Raw genomic sequence first — 23,175 nt, forward strand, 5'->3', positions numbered from 1 at the left:
AGCTCATAAATCAAAAACCTTCGCTGGTCAAAAGCAGTTGTGGAGTGAGATAAAAAAAATGGCCACTTGTTAAACCCATGGTGGAATGCACGCCAAACGGATTTATACTATTTGTCTTGGGTCCTTTTAATGCAAACCATAACGATGCACACATTTTGAATGATTGCTTTCAAAGATATGATGAGCTATTATCCATGCTTTATAAAAATGATGTTGTCTTAGTCGATAATGGATTTAGAGATGTAATGGACTTTTTAAAAGATAAAAAAAAACCTTAGAGCATATATTCCTGGAACTGGAGAACGCGATACGTATGAAGCTAATCTAGCCAGGTTTGTTACCAAGGTGCGATGGATAATTGAGCAAGTATTTGGGCGACTTAAAAAAAATTTAAGTTGCTTGCTGTATCAGCTCATAATGCCACACTGTCCTATGACTTTGATTAGCTGTTAATTGTTTGCGCGTTACTTAATTTATTCCAGACACCAATTCTATCTGATGATGAATATGAAAATGTTGGGGAAACTATTAAATCAAGATTGAAAGTACCGAATAAATTGAAAGTAGTTGTCACTGATCTTAATCTTTTTCAACAAAGAGTTCCATTCGATGACACTGCTTTTACTTCTCTGGATGATGAATAAAATAATTTGCTAATGCAGTTTTCTCAGCTTTCATTGGACGATTTGTATGAAGTTTGCCTAGGCCCTTATCAATTAAAAAATGCCATGTCATACTACGTCGAACATGAGGCGGAAGATATATTTTTAGTAGTGATGTGAGAGTGGTTCACGGACAGTTGGATGCTGCAGCCACATTGCTACTATTATATGGTACTTGGGATACGGTCAACATAATGTCATAAGGGTTCCTAACCTAGATATATTGAATGTCTCTATAACTATAGAAAAATAAAGCTTTGTAGTTTATGACGTTAAAACAATATTTTGTTCTGATTATTTCCAGATGAAATTATTGATTAGGCATGTTAAATTTTGCACACCTGACTTCAGATGCATGATCAGCGACTATAAAAACTGATCTGGAGGTGATTTCAGAATTTTTTTACGATTTATTCAGATTTGACCTTTAAATAACCTTGAAACATCCGTTAAAAAGGTCATCTGACCTCGGATTCGGAATTAGTAACCCAAAAAACATAATAATATAGTGGTTTGGTAAGCTACGCAAAAAAACTTTTTATTTTGCAAGACTCACTATAAACCTGATTCATACGGTCATTAGTAAAATTTCAATATCTTCTACCTCCTTTATCTAAGAAACCAAAGCTGATCCCCTCTTAAAAATTTACCAGGTGAATATTCCAACGATAAACAATGATTTGATAAGCAATATGGGACGATTCTCGAGGTTGCAAAAACGGGCTGTTTTCGAGCTATTGTTGGAGTCACTCTTTGTTAGGATTTGTATCATATTAGGATACAAGATCAGAGACCAGTGAAAAAACTGAAAGGAGTCAATAATTCTGTAGTCAACGCTACTATATGTTTGGATGACTATGTAAGATGTTCGTAAGAAAAGAAAAACATCTCCTCATAACAGAGAAGTATCAGGTCACCACTTTATAAAATAGTTACTGAAAAAAAAGTCAAAGTCACACTTAGTGTGGATGATAGCAAATGCTATCTATAAACCAACCAAATACACTCCTCCTAGGAAATATGTAAGTATTGGTATTAATATTGGTATTTTAATTTTTAGGACATTATTTAGCTTTTTCCATATGAAAGACTTTTTTAGCTTTCAGTTATTTGGCCCTAACAAGACGGGGTGCGAGTCTATTACGTTGGCTATTTGCAAAGCTTCCCTTAGATGACTCGGTCATTTATCTTACTGGGTACTATTTACAGGGCATAGCAGTTGTCTTCAGCACAACCCAGCTATTGTCAAGTGTAATGAAAAGATATTTTTAAATGAACCATGTAACTCGCTGTACTGTCCCGGTAAGCTGTACATACGGTTGCAAGATTCCTCCCCTCCGTGATCATAACAAATTTTCATTACCTCTGATAAGCTATAAAAATTGAAGAAGTGTGTTACAACAAAATGAATAAACGTTGTTGTATAAAGGGTTGTCACGATAAATCTGGGAAATCTCTTATTCGTATTTCATCTGTAACTTCTCCGGACACTAAAAATACAGAAGTATTGAAAGGAATTAGTGAAAGGAAACAAAATAAAACTATATCTCAATAGTCAAGGTATGTATACTAAAAATCAGTTGCAGAATTCTCATGTTTGTGATAAACAATTTATTTCAGGTACTACAATGTAATTATTTATAATTTTTTTAATATCATGCATCTTGTATTTGATGATACCATTACATTTGTACAGGCCGTCCAGCTGATTTACAGTGTTCTGAACATCCAGATGGGATTCTTTTCCAATCTTTGGGTTACAACATTGGATTTGCTCTGAAACGAAAATTATTGGAGCGTTATGGACGATGTATAAAAAAAAAATTATTAAGAATGTTAAAGACCAACACAACAGTGCTTTTTAAACATACTATCTGATAATATTAAAATGACTTTTTTGACAGTAGAAAAGGAGAAGTTTGTGATGAAGTACAAAATTTGAATCAACATCAAAGCATGCCTTCAGATGCATCACTACAATTTGCTAAATCAGACTCACCACTGACTGAATTGCAACAAACTACCATTAAGAGTGGGATAGTCACTCAAACTAAGATTCCAATAAAGAAGCGGAAAGTACTGTTCAATAAATTGAGTCTAATCTTAGCCTAAAATACAAATCTCTAGCAGCGAATAGCTGCATTAGACCTTGCAAATGAATCACCCAAAATTTCCCCCAAAAAACGGTTATGCTTATGCGCATTCTATGAATTTTCGATACATGAGCACGATTTTGCGATATCTCGCTTAAATGGATAGAGCCCCTGCAGCTTCTCCTTACCCTTATGCGGCTGAGACTAAACTTCCCAATGAAATATTTGTCTTACAGGTGCTGCTCATTTAAGTTTATCAAGTCAAAGTAGAAATGTCCTTATTTTTTATAGTTTTTTAAAATTTGGAGTGTCATTACTAACCATTGAATTGCATGTTATGTATTGCACATTCAAGTGTCTGATTCTTTGGCCCAACAGAGACGATACATACGACCATACCAGAGTGGTTCCAAGAGAGTTTCGGGACTTCAATAACTGACATTGCTGACTGCTTCGAAGTGCTCACAGAATTCCCAAAAAATCTGCGTTCCAGCGCTGGAAGGATCAGGTCCAAAGGTTCTGGTAAGACTTTGTAAATATCAACATGTATTAGTATAATGTGCTTCTGGTCAAATTTTCAAGAAGAAGTTAAATTAATCCTATTGATTTGGAAAATTCACGTAGGACAGTAAATCTACGTATTTACGTAGAGCACGTTATTGGCAGCTTAAAAAATAAGTTTAAAAAATAAGTAAAAATTACAACATCCTACTACTTATTGTAATACTTATCTTGTATTAACGTAGCTCTCCACAACTCTAACATTACAATAGTATATTGCGTACGAGTTTGCAAAGGCTTCTATTTACGAACCGAGAGGTTTACGGCATGAGCCTAAGGCGAGGGTCGTAACGAAGTTCATAAAGAAGCCTTTTCGAACGAGTTTCGTATAGTATTTTTCCGCCTAAGAACTCAAAATCAGGCGGCGAAGGTGCTATTTTGGGGTTAGAAGGCGGAAAATACGATTCCAATGCGCATGTTATGTCCAAGTAGCAATGGTGTCAGTGTGTATGACATAATAATTACTGTGTGCTGTGCCTTATTTCATCTTTGTCTATCCATAATGTCTTCAGAATAACTTCTATTTGTCTGAATGAAAGAAAATAATCATCTTTTACGTACAGCAAATTCTTTTTTTGATATTTTTTAGCCTTATACACGTATGTTAACACTCACGTACACATCCAGTACGGTAGTACTTTGTTTGTTTGTGTGTGCTTATACAATGGTGCCTGGACCTAGTCTTCTTTATATGTAGTGATAATAGTAAGTCTCATATTTAATTAAATAAAAATAAAAATGAAATTTGGATCCGTAAAATAATGGCATCTTTTTTAAATTTACCTTTTCCTTTCTCTACAAAATGACAGTGACTGTAGGTACTTGAATTCAGAATACCATCTTAAAAGAACCTCTGGAACAGTTACTTGTTGATGAAATAGTTCTGCTTTCGTTACATTAAAATTTAAGAAACCATTTTTCTGAATATTCTTTCAATTACCATGTCTTTTTTTGACGAAACAATGAAATCACAATAATTAGTACCGGTTACATACATTTGCAACTGTATCTGAAAATAGTATGAATGATTTTCTTGTAAAGAGTAGCTTCTATCATTTTTTATGTAGAGATAAGATTCATTGAATTTTATAAATGATTTAATATTCATAATATTAAGATGCATCGAATAGGGACACTTTACGACTAGAGAGACGTTTTCTCAATGTTCACAAGAAATAAGACCATCTGGTGTTGCTGCAAGCATAGGTTCCTTTTTCAAAATAACTAATCTACTCACAGAGATGGCAGGGTTAACGTGTTTGGTGCTGACACTATTTATTTAATCTTGACAAGCAGTACTTTCATGGTTCAATCTATAGTCTGTTGCTTCGAATGTAAAGCAGAGTTTCTATAGATAACTGACACATTTAATAAGGTATAGAGATAATTTCTTAATGGGCGTACAACAAGCTGACTTAAACTGCGAAGCTGTAATCTGACCAGCCCTGAACTAGAACCAGGATGAATTTTTATTATTAATTATTGCTCTTTTCACTGCACATTGCTTGTCAGTTTATATACATTGTATTTTTTCACGTCGTAGCTGATCGAGACAGTAAGACTGATACTTTTTTGAACTATACAAAAGGCTTAAGTGTTGGAGTGAGCTAAGAAACTTTTGTCACTCGTTTATTAGCATAGGGTTCAATCACTGAGAAAACTACTGCCTTGGAACTAACCTTAGCTAACTTACTTAGAGACATGTCAAGTTGTAACGCTGTACCCGGTTAGCTTGGCGCACTCACACCTCTACTCCGAGCACAACGCTACAGGACAACTGTGCAGCTCCGGCCTCTTTGGTATGACCCCCGTACCCCGGTGTCGTAACCCAAAGTACCCCGCACAGCTGTAGATTCCTCTTTCCTCTCTTTCGATTTCTTTAGGAGCCACTAGTTTGCCCCCTAAAAGCCACTATCCGCGAACCCCAACCACTACCTGTTTTGATCGAGGAGGGCACGGAGTGCACCTCGCGACTCAAATCACCAGATCGCGCAGCCACTAACGTAAACAGACAATACTCACAGATGATGCCTTTGACCCCTAGCTTCTTTGCGGTCTCCTGTACCTGATGTCGGCGTCCGCCCCGGTCCTTCACCACCCTCAAGCCACCGAACGCACCAGCCAGCCAAAACCCAAAGACAGATTTCCCGGTCAACAAGACACTCGGGAGAGCTATCCAATAACCCAAACTCGAAATTTGCGATGATCTCACGTTAGTCAAGGAAACTTCCGTACCAGCGCGACGAAGCAAAACCAATCGAATACTAACTCGCCCCGCTTCCTTTCTCTAGCTCAAAACCTCGGAAAGAATCCCTACCAGCCCTTTGATCGATCGCCTACCGTCGATCAACGATTTCGGATTGGCTAATTAATCAACAGCGCCCTCTTTTATTAAATGAAACATCCCTTATTCCTTACCCGCATAATATTTTGACCGGTGAGTCGTGCCGGCGCCTCCACCGGTCCGGTCCGTATGTTTCAGGCCGTTCCACCCCTTCAAAAGTGGAGGCGCCGTCACGAACCATTTACCCGCCACTAACCAATAAGCCACACCTATCATGCCTAAGTCACGTCAGCGCCGCTCACCAAGCGCGCGCGCACGACCCATGGCCTGAGAGGCAATATCCGATCACGTCGAGCACACACACAGGCACGCGCATATGTAACTTAGGGATTTACCACAGCCAGGCCGCTGTGTGCGCGCTCGACGCTGCGACTTCGTCGCAAAGTTCTTCATTTTAGGGGTGTGGAAGTGATTTTAATTCAGCCTCTAAATAATGTCATTGACCATAATGTTTCACAAAACACCATACAATATGCAGAATACTTTCATGGAATAGATTTAAATAATAATGTACTAACCATTGTATGACGTTTGTTTTTTTCCTCAATCGATATCCTTAACTTTTTTGGATAAATAGTATTGGATCCTGTAGGTTTGGTCTACACTAAAAGTACATAAGTGCAAGATGTTTTTTTTCCAGTATTGTTCATGCACAACCAAAAACAAATTGCTGTAGCATGACAACAGACCTCTCCTAGACCAGCCATGCAAGTACAATAAGCACCGGCGATTGAACCATTAATGGTTAGTATAATCTATGACTTCAAAGGCGTCTCATTCATTCTTTGTGAATGCTTTACCTATAAATAGGAAGACTGATGAATTAATTGTTTACTTTTGTAATACTTTGATATTCTGTAAGAAAACATTCAATGACTTACCTCTGCAATAACAATGAGGATGTCTCCTTGTTTAGAATAGTGCACATTAAAAATGAAACCAGCTTAACAAAATTTAAATGCGTCAAGACATTCGTACGATTTTAATTTATTACGAGTATTAAAACAATTTGACAAAACAAAATAACTGACTACAACAATAATTGTCACAACAGGTAATTTATTTCCATTGCCAGGTAACAGAGATGGCATTAGACTATAGGGATAATAGTAACTAATTGGTGTGATTTTTTCCTGATATCTATATTTTACAAGATTTTGTTCATTAATACTCATTTTTGTATACAATACAGATTAAACAATAAAAATTTTGATAGCACGTCAGAGGTTATAGGACTTAGTTATGATGATGGAGGCCAGGAATCTCACAACCAGATAAATATGTAAAGTAGACGGGAACAATCCGTTTGAGTGCAGTACTTTTATTCTGCACTGATTTTTATTAAAACTACTTTTGGCAAACAAACAAAAATTTTCTCTCATACATTGGAAATCGCTATTGACTTAATTTCTAATTCATTATAACTGGATTATGGTAAGCACAAGAAATAAAGTGTTTTTTTACTCAACTTTATGCTGACGATTAATTCATCCTTTTTTTCAGATTGCATACCAAGTGAAGATGTAAGAAATTTAGAGTTCATTCGATAGCTTATTAAAAACTAAAATTTTTAAATGCATTATCATTAGTTGGGATGTCATCCTGAACTTTACAGATGGTTTTGCCCATTTAGTGCAAATTTTAAAAAAACCAACGATCACGCCATCTTGGAATGACGTTACAAGTGAAAATATCTTGTAGGAACTTCTCCTCTTTTACTACCGACGAAGGCGTTTGTGGCTCTAGGTCTTCTCTCACCTTCGAGTTGGATGGATTTATTATTGTATGTAATTGTTTAGCATGACTGTGATTGAAAATATTATTTTCTTTGTTATATTTTTGCTCAACTATACTAAAATGTCAAGAGCTTCGATGGTTAGAATTCTACCCTCCTAGCTGGAGATACTCGAGGAGTTCATGGGTTCGAATCCTGCTGAAAATTATCGAGATATGTTTCTCGGGCTTTTTCAATAGAATAAGTACCTAGGGTGCTGTAAAACGACTGATCTGATTTTTAAAATTTAAGAGTCGATTTTTTTGATGATTTCTGGAACTCCACGGGCTTTTCAAAGGAAAGCCAATACCTGGCCAGCTTATCATGTGAAGTCAATGTTGGTTACAAAAAAGTCGGCGGTACAGCGTTAGAAAATACGTCTATTACAGTAAGCATACACCGTTACTCTTTGTTTTCACAAGTGTAAGGCTGCATCTCAACAAAGTCTGCTTCATAAGTCTCTTCTACACCACGTACATCGGAATCGGATTTTTTGTGAGTATAAGTACGCTCTGCTGCCTTATGGAGTTTCCTAACGAATTACTTTATATATTAAATGTGTAGACTTTCGTTTGCTAGATCAGCTTGAATGAATGGGATTTTTTAATAAGACGTACGAAAAAATATAAAAGCTATCTGTTTCTTACTCTATGCTTTTAATTATTACACTTAAGTAAGCATAATTTATTGCATCTTAAGGCTATTTCGGTGTTGTGATATTGCATAGTTTTTTATTATCTAAGTCATACTGTCTATCTGCGGTAAGTTTGTATCCAATACCAGAAGGACCTTGGCTACCACCTTCGATTCTATCTCGTTTTCGGCCGAATACGTCGACACTCAGCTTAATACTAAAGCAATAATGACAAACTATGATATATATATATATATATATATATATATATATATATATATATATATATATATATATATATACTATAGTGCTTTACGTCCGGCTCCTTTAATAAGGGCACTACTGAGGGCACTTAGCACTTGGGAAAGGGACAAGGAAAGGGATGGGAGGCCTTCCATTACTGGGAGAGGGGTAGGGGGAAATTAGGCAATTTTGCTGCAAGGAGGTTGCCTAAACCCTCCTCGAGGAGCATTGCGTGGTGAAAAAGCATATGTGAAAAATCACAGCAGTACTTGCCCGAAAAAGTCGCACTGGCCGGGAATCGAACTACGGTCTCCCGTGTGCCAATCCACAACCTAGCCGACTGAGCCACCGCGCGCTTTATATATATATATATATATATATATATATATATATATATATATATATATATATATATAATTTGTCACTGATTTATGTAATTCCATTTTCATGACTTGTATTTTCTGCTGACTTTTCAACTGTAAGTAATTGTAAACAATCTACTAAATAATTGGAAGTGTCCCAGTGTGTTTAACTTACTTGCTGCAATATTCAAACTTATAACGAGATAGCAGCAATTCACCCTTTTTACTAACAACGACATTGGATCAATAATCTTATTAGATTAATTGCTATTATAAATTCATGCAGCTTCATTTTTTTGAAAGCCTTTTCTGTGAACATTTAAAGTTTTCAATAGTAGGTAGTATTATTTCCAATTAGCATTGTATAATTTAAATAGTGTATTTCTATACGATTGTATTCAAACTCTATTCGTGAATCACTAATCTTGTACCATGTTTCAAATCTTATAAATCCCGTTGATTCTGATCAAGTAGTCGTTAATTAATATTTTTTCGACTTAAACAGCATTAGCAGTTCAATTGCAAATAGTGTCATGAAAATCATTGTTATCATCGTCACTTTCTAACAGCTGACTTAAAAATAATATCACTTTCACTTAATATTACTATACTTTTTGTTGATTCACTTTATTGACTTTACTATTTTTATTATTTGTACAATAAAAATATTTCTAAATCATAGAATTATAACTTTTACATTCTCATTTTTTCGTTTTAGTAGTAATTTCCATAAGGGGATCTGTAATCCGTTAAAAAATTTCTCGAAACACTTTTTCTGCCTCATTTTTTCCAAACTTTAACCGTCCATACTTTCTTTTGACAGTTTTTCTTGCCTTTACTAATTAATGTCAAACATTTTTTTGTTATTAATATATGATAATGCCCTAATGTCTCATGCAGACGGTTGATATTGCCATGGATGTACTTTAAATGTACAGCAAAATCATTAAAACCTTCTTCTGTATCAACCATTGTTTATTTGCTTATCTTTGTTTATAAAAAAAATCTATACTTAATAATATTTCAGTAATGAGAGCATAAAGTTTCAAATGAAATGTATGACATGTTTCAGTTTGCATGATCATCATACAGATGCCTTAAATTACTTTATCTTAACGGGGTGAAACTAAAAAAGTCACGTTGTCCCTTACAAGATGTTTTGATACTTGAACGTATGACTGACAAAGTTAAAATCAGTCTACATTTTTGTGTCTACCCATGCAGAAAAAGATATTATCTTGTTTTTCATAAGCTATTTTATTAAAAATCGTTATAGAATCAAGTTTAGCATCATCTGGTAAAACTACTGTTTAATGTTTGCTAAAAGGTAATAATATCGCACCTTAGGCTCCAATAATACATCATTTATTTTTCTAAACACTTAGTCATGATCTCACCTCTGAAAACTAATCATGCGTCTGAAAAAACGACAAGCTCTTGTAAATAAAACTATACATGCTTTTTCCGTATAGCTTCATTTGTCAGGCTATCAGTATTGCGGTTCAGGTACTAAGCTTGCTAGACGTCTTGCTAGACGCGATCCAGGAGTTAATCCTCTGGACTTTACATGCAAAGAGCACGAAATAATGTTTTAAAGAATAAACAAATTTAAAGGCTAGATACGAAGCAAAAAAAATTTTAGCTGATAAGGATTGTCAAAAAGTTAAAGCGTTAGATTTGAGTATTTGTGAAAAAGCAGCAACTGCTCTAGTGATGGTCCTAATCAAGCTGAAAAGAAAATTTGGTACGAGGTTAAGTTTTGGTATGAGATCTGCAACTACCTATTGAGCTAATGCTCTACTTGAAAGTTGATAAAGTAAAATATAATCATAAGTGATATCAAGAAAAATTTAACTCTCAAAACTGTCAACATTTATGCTAAAAGTTAGTTCCCACACAAATAAAATTTTGTTACACAGTGAGTAACAACTTAGTTATATCTTGACAGTTACGAAAGAAACATGGAGTACAATCCGATGAGTGGGGACGTTAAAAAACTTATGTAAAGTGAGGCAATTAAGCTAAATAGGCTGATGCATAGCTTTGCTAACAATTTTTGTCTTTTAATTGTCACAGAGAAACGTCAGAGCAGTTGGAGCTGAGAAAAAAAATAATAAAACACGACAAGAAGACTGGAAAAAATTGAGAACAGATATGCCGAGAAAAAAAAGAAAAATGAATCTAAAAAAAATTGAAAGATAATAAGTGTTATAAAATCCTGTAAAAAATGAATTTTCTTTAATGAAATCCTACTCATCGAAACGTTGCGTAAACCGTACATTACTAAGTTTATCACTAACGTTAAATATCGATAAATAAACTTTTATCTATGACAGTGGTAGAAAACAGAAATCTTCGTTGAAAAATTTTACGGAAAAGTATCTTGTCAATAAAGGAATCACTCCCGAACGTGAAGGTTACAGAAAACTGAAAGACAGTTGAAGATAACTTCTTAGCTAAAGTGAAAAAAAAAAAAAAAAAAAAATGGAGAACGTGGTGGGTATACAAAGCTTTCAAAAATCCAGCAAAAATTATGTGCTATACAAATTATTTTTTCTTTCGCTAAATACTTATTACAGTAAAGCGCAAACATTCATTTTTAAACCACCTTTTGCCTGAAGTGAATTACTCAAAAAGTATTTATATAAAAATTTACATCCCAAACTTTACTACCATAGACTAACCTGAGATTTAAGTAATATTGAGTACACAGAAATAGTAAATATAGTGCGTAAAAATCTTAAAGACGTAACTATAAGTTTTTTGTAACAGGGAAGTTGTAACAAAAGTAGTTTAAAAGATTTAATTTTCAAATAGCTTGTAAAACAGATTGTAATTATCTATAATTTTAACTTTCAAGGTCAGTTACCATTTGTACACATTATGATGGATTCTGCAAATCTAAATGTGCTCTTTCTTGATAACATAAAAATCATGAAAAATTTATCCTACCACATGGAATGGGAAAATGCCACTAGCTCTGATAAGAAGAAGTTATGAACATTTGTTGTATTTTATTATACTTCCAGTTCAATCAACGTAGCATAAATATGAACCTGGAACTCTTTTCTAGTCTGAAAAGTGCCTTACCAATTTCGCCATTGCGGTCTCAGTGACTCCTCTTCTCAATCGCTGTATTTCATATTTTCAGCGGTTTTTTGTCAACACCTGCTCATATGGTTTATAAAATTATTAGAACTAAAAATAATTTTATGAATGTGCAAGTAATAATACGAGTAATTGAATTTCTTGACATTTCCAATTTATTACGACATTGCCCAGTCAACTCGATTCTTTCAGTTGAAATTACGATTTGTCAAAAAATTTTTAAACGTAGCAATAAGAAAAAAGTGCCACCTTGACCAGCATTTAAACCTGGAACACTTTTTTTGCCGGTAAAGTCCGTTACCAACTTCGTCATCAAGGTCTCGGTGACTCTTATTCTCAATTGCTACATTTTATATTTTTGACGATTTTTAAGTACATGCCTGCTCATATGGTCTTAAAAAACTAAGAAATTAGTCTAATTTTATCGATGGGCACGTATTAATGCAAGTATTTAAATTGATGAACATTCCCTATCAATTACAAGATTGTCAATGCAACTTGATTTTTTTAGTTAAAACTACGATTTATAAAAAAATTTTTCTACGTAGTAGTTGAAAAAGAAGCCACTTCGACCAGGATTTAAACCTGGAACTTTTCTCTTGGCAGAAAGGTGCGTAACTCATTTTAATATCAAATTCTCTGCAGCTTCTTTTCTCAATTTCTGCATTTTATATTTTCGGCGATTTTTGAGTACATGCCTGCTCATATGGTATCCAAGAATATAAGAAATTAATCTTATTTTATTGATCAGTAAGTATTAATGCGAGTAATTAAATCAATCGACATTTCCTATACATTACGAGATTGCCAAGGCAACTTGATTTTTTCTGTTGATTCCACGATTTGTAGAAAAAATGTTTTACGTAGCAATTAAGAAAAAGTGTCACCTCAATCAAGATTTGAACCTTATACTTTTTTCTTGCTGAGAAAGTACATTACCAATTTCGCCATCGTGATCTCGGCAACTCTTCTTCTTAATTATTTCATTTTATAGTTTCGGCGATTTTTAAGTCCATGCCTGCTCATATGGTTGATAAGAATATGAGAAATTAAACTAATTTTATCGATGAATAAAAAAACTTAGTTGCCTTGGCAATCTCGTAATGGATGGGAAATGTCGATAAATTTAATCACTTGCATGAATACTTAGTTATTGAGGAAATTAGAGTAATGTATTATATTCTTTTATATCATACAAGCAGGCATGGACTGAAAAATCGCCAAAAATGTAAAAAAATACAGCAGTCGAGAAGATGAATCACTGAGACCTTGATGGCAAGATTGGTAACGCACTTTATTGGCAAGAAAAGAGTTTTAGGTTCAAATCCTAGTCAAGGTGGCACTCATTTTCAATTGCTACATATAATAATTTTTCTACAAAACGTAGTTTTAACTGAAAAAAAATTGAGTTGCCTTGGCAATCTCGTAATGGATGGAAAATGTCGATAAATTCAATGACTTGCAGTAAACATGGTGTTTTGTAATTTTCGATTTCCATTTTGAATATTCATTTAAGTTTGAACTTTGAGGCTGATTTTAAAATATTTTCTCAATATTTTGTCTTGAGTAAGCCTTTTAAACTTGACTAGTAAAAAACTTGTCATGATTTACCTAAATATCTTCAATTTTTTAGTATGCAACACTGATGACTTAATTCCTTAACACGTAACACTTTGATTACTGGCCCTGAGGTTCTACTTAATGTACAGCTCGTTGAATAAAGACCTTCATTATCTTGATCACGTACGAAGCAAATTGTGATTTTCTCAAAAAAAAAAAAAAAAAAAAAAAAAAGAATATCTGGACTCACTTATAAAACAAAGTATGTGCTATTGATTCGTCAACATTGACTAAGGCAAGAACCTCTTGCAGAGACAAAGAAAAAGAGTATTATTGTCACACATTTTATATTTTTTTGGGGAAAAAGAAAAAAAAAAAGAATAAGCTACAATGTACGTGGTATGTGCTCCACGTAGTTTTCTCCTTCACATTTAAGCTAAAATCAGTCCATCCTACCTACTTATAAGATTGCACTTAATTCACAGGTAGCATTGTAGCCGTATGTTTTCAATGTTCATTGAGCAAATACAAGTGGATTGTATTTGTAGTCATTAATCGTAATTATAATAGTTATAATATTAATAACAATAATAATTACTACTATTATAATAATTATAATAACCATTGTAATAAAAAAAGACCGAGCAAAAAACAACAATAGTTATACAACGTAGTTATAAGCATGCTAAAAAATTAAGTCGCACGGGAGCGCGACGAGGTAAGTTTGAGAAAACAGAGGAAGCCTCGGTGACCGCACTAATATTAACTTCACACTTGTATACTCGAATTTTTAAATACCAAAAAATAATATTTTTTGCTGGTATGCTTGATGTATTTTGGTTTAATACAGTCTCTTTTGTCCTTTTCCATAGCTCTACCGAAAAATATAGGTAAAAAAGTCGTTAGAACAACGAAAACGAGACATGTGTATTTCAAAATACTCAAAACAAGACTTTTTAAGACTTAGTCTCCGAGAAATGGTCTTTTCATTAGGTTAGCTGGAAGCCAAATTTTTCTTATGTGTAGTTAACAGGTATAGGTATACACTCACATATGCGGGCGCGTTGAAACGCCCTAAGCGTTTATTGCAAAATACAGTCTTGCCATTTAACTTTTCGACATTTTAAATCACAAAATCTACTTATGATTAAATTGTACGATAAACTTTAAACAATAATAGGACTTGCAATTATCTGTAGAGCAATGGGCTTAAACAAATAAGTACAATTGATTTTTTTATTCTTTGAATTCATTCAATTTTTAATTAGAAAATTGTGTTTTTGATGACTATATTTATTATTTACATAAATTAAGATAATTAGCGCAATACAAAATGATCGAATAATTTTATTTAGCTTATTTTAAAAGATTTGAGCTACTTGTTGACAATTGGAATTTTGCAGTTGGGCATGGAAATAAAGTTATATATTCTTAACTTTAATATTCACCAAACTGCGAATACAATAATTTTCAATTTTTCTGCACATAAATTTTCATCTACAGACACATGGTTAAGCCAGTGTAAACTATTATTAAGTATATTGCAGCCAAGAAGAGTTAGTCATAAATGCTATGCCTATTACAAAGAAGGTCATGTAGCTTTAGGTCGTTCTCGGGGCTCTTTGGGTGTCTCGAGCACTGCTCGTGAAATCAACTCAGGTACTTTGCCTAAGGAACGTTTATGCTATACCTAGTTCCTCGACTACTTAGGAATATGTTTCTACCTCACTATAAGCGATCGAGCACCAAAGATCCAAGTAAATACCAGATAGTAGTGATGGTATACTTACACTGATGCTCAAAGTATCGGCCTTCGTTCCTTATCTTCTTTCTCTCGGTGTATGCGCATCACGGTTCGTAATGGTGCATGGGAGAGTCTTAGGTCTGGGTAAGCAGCGGATATCCGCGTCCCAAGCTTGCTAGAGAAGGATATGTTTTCTTGTACGTCAGCGCCTTTTATAGCTGACTCCCAGATAATCCACCGCCGTAATCTGCGCTATCTCTTAGTGCGCTGTCGATTATACATCTTTAGCGATAATTTTTGCGCATATTTTATCTAGCTTCCAGTGCGTAATTAATAGCGCACGATTATTTATTCCTGCTGACTTATTAATTTTGAACTTGGTGACGTCGCAGTATTTTTATTTATTAGTTTTAAGAAATTAAAACAAAATATAAGGATACAAACGTATACTAAGGTACTGAATATAACGTGTACATTTTTATCCAAGCATATAAACTTATATAAGCCTCCATGCAATCGTTTAACTTTCCAACAAACACATGATTCTCCTTACAAGACTGAGTGAGGAGAGTATCCAGGTTATCGGAGGTTGCAAAAACAATAACACGTATGCTATTTGTAGGATGCCACTTTTAAGAGAAACAATGTTTACATTAAGTGAGGACTAACATCATCAATTTTTTTCACAAGTCTATAAACTGACATGCTGCTTGCCTTGGAGGCCTGGTCATGTATAAAAGTAGTACTATTGTCATATGAGAAGAAAGTGTAAGAAAGAGATTAAACTGTACGTTTATGGAGCTTCTATGTATATCTGTGTTATACTATGACATAACTTATACATAAGCTACAGTGAACATCAGTAAATTATCTTATTTACAGCTACCTAATTGATTATAATCCTTTGCGTGCATGTTCCTAACCATCTCGTTCAGTTAATGCCGCTTTTCTATTGGATAATTATTGGTGGAACTTAAGTAAAATCCTAATTTAGACGATTTCTCAAATAAGACTAAGTTAAAACTAAAAATGCATTTTCATCACTTCTCGTCTACAAAACATCTTTAAGTCTTAGAATGGTACAGAGGGTATTTGTGTATTTAAATTCACCTAAAATCGAATATTCATGAGAACAGAAGTCAATCTTTATAAGACAAAACAACCTTAAGGGGGTTACCCGTAGTACAATACACGTTGAAAGTTAGGTGCTTCAAGATCCGAGCTTGTTGTACGCTCTTCTCTCCCCTTAACGATGAATTTTTATCAGTCACTGTACTTACACATGCGCAGTTCGAGTTTCGTGAAATATGTTGACATTGTTTTCGTCAAATTTTTGACGAAGTATGTTACTTCACACTACAACATCTCACAAACAATAAAGCTAGGCCGTCTCACATTTAAGATGGCGCTTTATAATATGGTCAGCTTCGACATATAGTATTTTTACGAAAATTCATAAAAAATTAATCAAGATGTATAAGAATACGTATCTTCGGCAGCGAGCTTGCTGCGACTTCTTCAAAATACCCGGGTATAATAGAAAAACTTTGAAATTTTTTTTCTTAAAACCTACGAAGCTAGTTCTTCTGCATTTTTAATAGGTTAAGTGTAGTGTTAAAATAAGAGCCTCATAATTTTTTTAAAAAATTCTAAACAAAACAAAATATCACGATAACTTTCTAAGCACGTCAAGTGCAAATAGCACTTAAGAGGGCTTGGGCATTTGGTCCCGCACCAAGCAAGATGCCCTTGAAGGTTCTATGAAATATAAAAAATATTTTTTTTTTTATTATCATTATCAAATATCTTAATCACATTTACTAGCTTAAAAGTTTTATGGACTTGAAAATTTATAAAGTATCGATAAAAAAAGTAATTAGAATATATTTAATATGCACATGCGCAGTAGACTACATATAATTTTATTCTTAATTTTCTTAAAATATAAGTGGCTTACATATTACTTTCACACTTTTACAAGATTTCTTATAAAAAAGGTAAAAGAAACACTTTTATTTGTAGAGGTTTAAGATTTACTTTTTAGTCTATGGTCCGAACGATTCTTCAATCTTATGTTTTCCAGTAGAGAAAAAATTAATAATTTTCCTTCCGAATTTTGCCAGCAATACGGAAATAATAGTTTTAACTTAAGCAAACGTCCACTTCATTTATTCATTCAACAGTTTCTGAAAAAATGCTAGTTTTTTATTTAGTTTTTTGTTTATATCTCCACTTCTGTTGCTCTTCAAGAAATTTTTTGAGCACCCATCACTTTGTCATCTAATTTACTTTAAGGCAGACACTTTCGCTAATACATTATTAATTTTTAATAATATGTAAATGGCAAAAAGTGTGGAAAAAAATTTCTTATGCTGGAGAACCTTAGATCGACGTAAAAAAAAAAAATCTTGTTAGTTTAAACACAACCGTAGGGAAGTATAGGTACTAAGTTGCATAATAAACAGCTATTTGTAAAATTGAAAAATAATTGTTAGTTCTTTGTTACTTGATTTTTAAAATTAAATTCAAAAAGAATTTTACAAACTTTACGGTCGGTTGAACGACATTTTGCTTTGATAAAAACATTGTATTTAATCTAAATAATAATACAAATTTTTGAAAACTAGATTTTTGTGAGTTTTAACGCTTTGCCAGCCAAAATTGTATTCTGCAACTTAAACAATTGCAAAGATCTCAGTTAATTTTGCATCTTTTTTTTCTGACTAACACCACTGAATTTGTCTTTACAAAAAATGCGAATTAAAAAAAATTAAATGCTGTAGCTTACTTTGAAGCCAAGATACAAGGAATTGATGTTGTTTGCAATAACGGACTGATAATTGAATTTTTCATTGCGAAAAAATTTGTGTATCATCTTTATGTATTTCTGCATCACACTGTCAGAGCACTTTCTCAATTTCTTTGAAAGAAAAGTTGAAAAAAATTAAGAAAGTCATATTGTAACAACCAGCAGCGCTCTTTTGGGTACCCTTTCTTTGTGACTAAGTGGCCGACCGGTTGCAGTGCGTACGTATCAAAACACGGGTTACTGCTGGCGTTTGAATTTGAAAAAGTTGTTTTACATTATTATACAGTTACAAACACAGTATTTAACATTGAATATGCTTGGTAAATAATTTAAATGTATAAGGTACGCGCAATAAGAAATATATTTTTATTTAAATTTTCATACTAACTAAATTTTAACTTAGAAATTCATACGACCAATGGCATACAAACGAATGTTGATACATCTAAATCATTGTATCAAGAGGTGCATATGCATAGATGGCACTTTTAATACAAGCACTTTATATCCTCCATACATGCCCTTTTTTAAATATTCAATATACTTACTTAAAACTCACAATATTACACCACATAAATTCTTCAAGAAAATTTTTTTAAGAAATAAATAAGAATGAGAAAAATATCCTCCCCGGGTGCGTATCGAACACACAACCTCCTGTTTACTAGAAAGTTGCTCTACCACTTCAGCTACCGAGGAGCTGTACATTCATTCGCACCGTAAGTTTAGATAAGTTTCTCATTCTTAATTTTCAGAGCTATCTTTTCACCAGAGCCCGATAAAGTAGATATGTGATTCTAATGCCTAATGCTTGTCTTGCTTTAATGGTGCTACTTTTGCGTTACATCAGTATTGGTTTCTGCGTCCATTCCTTCAGGCAATTTGTGCAGGGTTAAAGGTATTTTCAATGAATCGTCGTAAATGCAGTCATTTTTATTATTCAAAACTTTAACGTGCCCAAAGTTAGAGCCATTCCTTCCTGATCACTTCTTTATTTACTTTTGTGCAAATTAAACTGTTTGGATTTATATTGAATTGTAATGACAAATTCTTAAAGAAAATGTATGAAAAAAAATTCCAACTCTGTTAGAAGATAAAAAGCCTTTATTTTAGTGCATCAACTTTTTTTCTGTAATACCATGAAGATATACTTGGTAAAGGTTCATTAATTAAGCATATTAAATGTTTAACACTGTGTTTGTGACTGTATAATTATGTAAAGCAAATTTAAGTTCGTGTTTTTTTAATGACATATCCAATGAAGTTTGTTATAAAAAAAGTATGCAAAATTAACTAAGATATTCGTGATTGTTCAAGTTGCAAAATAAAATTTTGGCTGGGAAAACATCAAAATTCACTAAAATCGATTTTTTCTTATTTGTTGTTATTTCTAACATTAAATACAACGTTTTTACTAAAGCGAAATGTTGTTAAGCTGACCATAAATTGTATATTATCACTTGAAAGTCTTACTTTCAACAATTAATTCACAAAAAACTAATACTTATTTTACAATTTTACAAACAGCTGTTTGTTATGCAACTTAGTACCTATACTTTCTTACGGTTGTTTTTAAATTAACAAAATAGTTTTTTTTTACGTCAATCTAAAGTTTTTTAATATGAGAAACTTCTTTCAGCACTATTTTATCATTAATATGTTATTCACAATTGATAATGTGCTTGCAAAAGTGTTTGCCTTACAGGAAATTGGATGACAAAGACATGAGTGCTCAAAATATTTTCTAAGAGCAGAAAATTGACGTTTTTCCACAAATTATCAAATAAATAAATGAAGACGATATTTGATTTGGACCAAACAATTTTTTTATACCAAATTTCTTATTCAAAATTAATTAGGCATACTTTATTTACATAATTTAAAAATTTGAGAGATTTTCATAACTTCAGTAAAAAATTAACCAAGCTACCTTAAGCTGTGTGTTAGTGTGAATATGTCATACTTGCGTATATTTAATAATGCAGCCATGTTGAACAGGTACGATATACATGGTGGTGGCTCATAGTCGCGGATGGAAGAAATGGGAAGAGGACATCATGCATCCTTGGGAAAGAATATCCTGATGTGGTCGTAACCGTAATTTATGGTTTGATTACCATATGACTAGTGATTAAATTAGAGATTATGCTTTTTTGATAAGCAGTAACATTGTTTCTCGAAACATTATAATAACCATTTATTGACAATGTAACCATGACTGATAATATAATATTTTTTGATTCTTACTACAGGATTTTGTACTATCAAAATATTCCTCAAACATTTAATAATAAGCATTACAAAATTTTCACTGTTTTAAATTACCATAGCCTTGAGATACACTTTATGCATTACTGCAATTGCATAACATTTATTTAAAGCTGTTTTTTTTTGACAAGTATATATCTGATTTATAATTGAATTACAATTATTGGTTCTTTTCACAGTACAGTTAATCTTAAAAGTTGTTTTAATAAATACTTTTGTAACTCTTATACCTTTAAGAACTATTAGCCTTATACATGAAAGAATTTAAGTGGAATTTCTGTGACATGATTTCAATTTAAATAACATAAAAACTAATCTCCTTTCAGTAGCTATTTTATATTTAAAATTGTCTCTATTCTGTTCCTGATACATTTAGAGTGTTAGCGATGATGGTATTCTTTAAGGAAAACAGAGCTTAAAACTGTTCCCTTGAGATTTACAAAAAATAAAAAATAAAAGCAAAAATCGTTATGAATGAATGATTTCCTAAATTATTTGTTTTATGTACAGTGAAATTCGGAGTAATATGTTAATTTTTTATAATGTCATAGTAGGTTTCACATACATTAGACTATAAAAGTTCATGCAATTAGTTTCAAAAAAATCAGTGAATTACTTAGAAATTTACATCACATGAAAATGATATAACTATTCAACAATTTTAAAAACAGATTACACATAACTGTATCTGCATTAAATGTGTAATAACAAGAATTAAAAAGTTATTATTTCACAAGACAGTAAAAAATATTCTTTTGAATCAAACTAAAATAACTTTTTATTACTGCTGTAATATTTTTGTTCATCAGTTCAATTAAGTAGTTATGACACATTGTTAAAAATGTTTTAATAGAATAAAAGTCAATAAAGTATGCAAATTATGTTTAACTAAGCATTTAATGTTCCATTGCTTTTCAAATTTCCTCTTATTCCCAAAAATTTTAATTTCAAATCAAACCAGAATAACTTTTTATTACTACTAGAATATTTTTATTGATTAGTTTAATAAACCAGTTATGATTGATTATTGAAAACATTCTTATTAAATAAAAATCTGAATGGTAAGAAAAACATACTTAAGGAATCATGTAATGTACGTTTACTTAAGAAATTTTCTTTTGTTTCACTAGATAATCACATATTTAACAAAAATAAACTTTCAAGAAATATGAGAAGTCTGTTACTCTTACTAAGTAATCTATAAAACCCTACAAGACCTTTCGAGATAGTTTTACTAATAATGTCTTCCATTTCAGCTTAATGTTTCTATCATAACTTTTATTTAGGTCAAACAAAAAAACATTTCTTTTATACTTGAAAAAATGTTTATTTCTATTAATACATCTCTTATTCTTAAAAATAAATTTTTTATTTTTTAGTTCTAAGTAACCGTCGTATGTCTCAATCGAATCTTTTAAAGAAAGTTACGCCTAGTAGATGTGACGTGACAAAACATAACGTAATATGTAGTTTCAAATGTCAAAAAACATAAAAAAAACACTGTGCATCTTATGAGAGAAGCTAATTAAAGAAAAATGTTGCATGGAAAAATTTAACCAAGCTGTCAAGGCAAATATTCTTCTATATTCTTACACGTCTAAAATGATAATTACATAAAATAACTAAAACTAAGAAAAATTTCTATTTAATTTTGTTTATTAAAGTTTGAAAACGAAAGTTCTTTCGAACTTAATTATTGATCTTACCTCATCGTCATAGATATTCTCATGATCTGCCATTGAAATCAGTTACTAACGATTCTATAATATAAAATATTACAACCGAAAAAAAAAGTTATGACTTACTGCAGCAAGAAAAAGCTGTCTCGAGATATACATTCTCGTTTTGAGATTAAGGGATGCTGTATAATTTTACAGAGTCTGCGCATTCAAGCAACTTTGGATACAAGTTCAATCCACTTATTAACTCTAAATGTCTTGAGAAATTTTAGGAAAGCATTTTAAAGGAATGCGTTTTTATAGTAGGTCAACAAGTATATACAACTGGAAATCCATAAGCATATTAGTATCGGTAAAAAAGTTGAAAAATTTTTGGAAAGTGTCTTTTTTCTACCATACTACCATACTATTACCTTACACTATGATCAACTAGGACTGTAACAGTCAAGCTTACAAATAATAAAATACATGGGGATAGTTAACAGCACCGTACGTTTCTTAGGTTTTTCAATAAACAAACTATTTACTTATAATTTGTCACAATGGATCGTGAGACACATGTCAACTACTCAATAAATCTACTAGTTTTATAAAATGCTTCTTAAGTCTTAAAATATAGTTGGTGTTTAAAATTTTCTTATTACTTTTTGGAACATGTTTACCACTTATAATCAAGTATTTTCTGATGTGTTTATTAAGATCATGCCTTTCTACATTCTTACTGAAGTTTTTATCAGCCAGCAAATAAGAATTGAACTTCTTTTTGGACTACACAAACCTTAAAAAAGTTAAGAGAACTCGATTTTCCTAAATTTCTTACGTTATGCAGAGAATTGCTAAAAAATGTTGGGAAAAAAGCTCAAAACTTTCAATAATATCCATTAATTTAGGTAACTTACTGTCACTTGTGGACTTATAACTTGATTTAGTAGGTGGCCTACTCAATTATTATTACAGAAAAAACAGCACTTAGAAGCTAGGATCGTAGTTTTCCTACAATTATTTATACATATTAGACGGAGTATTCTTCTCGCTTACAATGGTCATACAGTATAAAAATCCTTCTTTTTGTGTGTTTTTATCTTAATGGTTGTACCTTATACGTTACCAGTATGTACCTGCAAACTTACATAAAAGGTATCCATATAAAAAATGTTAACATCATCCTGTCGTATTAAGACCATTTGTATAAGGGTAAGTTGTATTAGGATTTTATTTTTAAGATAACATATATGAGGTAAAAAAATCTCTTGCTTTATTCGAGGGTAAGGTAAGTGTGCAATGTACATGTTAGATTGTTGATTTGGCAATGTTTTTTTATGTAAGTTGTAGCA

General features: G+C 32.4%; 1 protein-coding gene across 1 annotated transcript in view; it reads right to left on the reverse strand.

Annotated features, from left to right (window-relative positions):
- Dpp10 (Dipeptidyl peptidase 10) overlaps nucleotides 1-22,011 on the reverse strand; it is a 1,604,019-nt gene extending 1,582,008 nt beyond the window's left edge. Inside the window, exon 1 of the mRNA XM_089594726.1 lies at nucleotides 21,869-22,011. Coding sequence (XP_089450852.1) covers nucleotides 21,869-21,901 — 33 coding nt within the window. The 5' untranslated portion in view covers nucleotides 21,902-22,011. The remainder of the gene's footprint in view (nucleotides 1-21,868) is intronic.
- Nucleotides 22,012-23,175: the final 1,164 nt, after the last annotated feature.

Source organism: Copidosoma floridanum, unplaced genomic scaffold, assembly GCF_036245765.1.
Source record: "Copidosoma floridanum isolate Cflo_tuat_1 unplaced genomic scaffold, Cflo_Japanese_pri ptg000021l, whole genome shotgun sequence".
In the NCBI taxonomy this organism is placed as follows: domain Eukaryota; kingdom Metazoa; phylum Arthropoda; class Insecta; order Hymenoptera; family Encyrtidae; genus Copidosoma; species Copidosoma floridanum.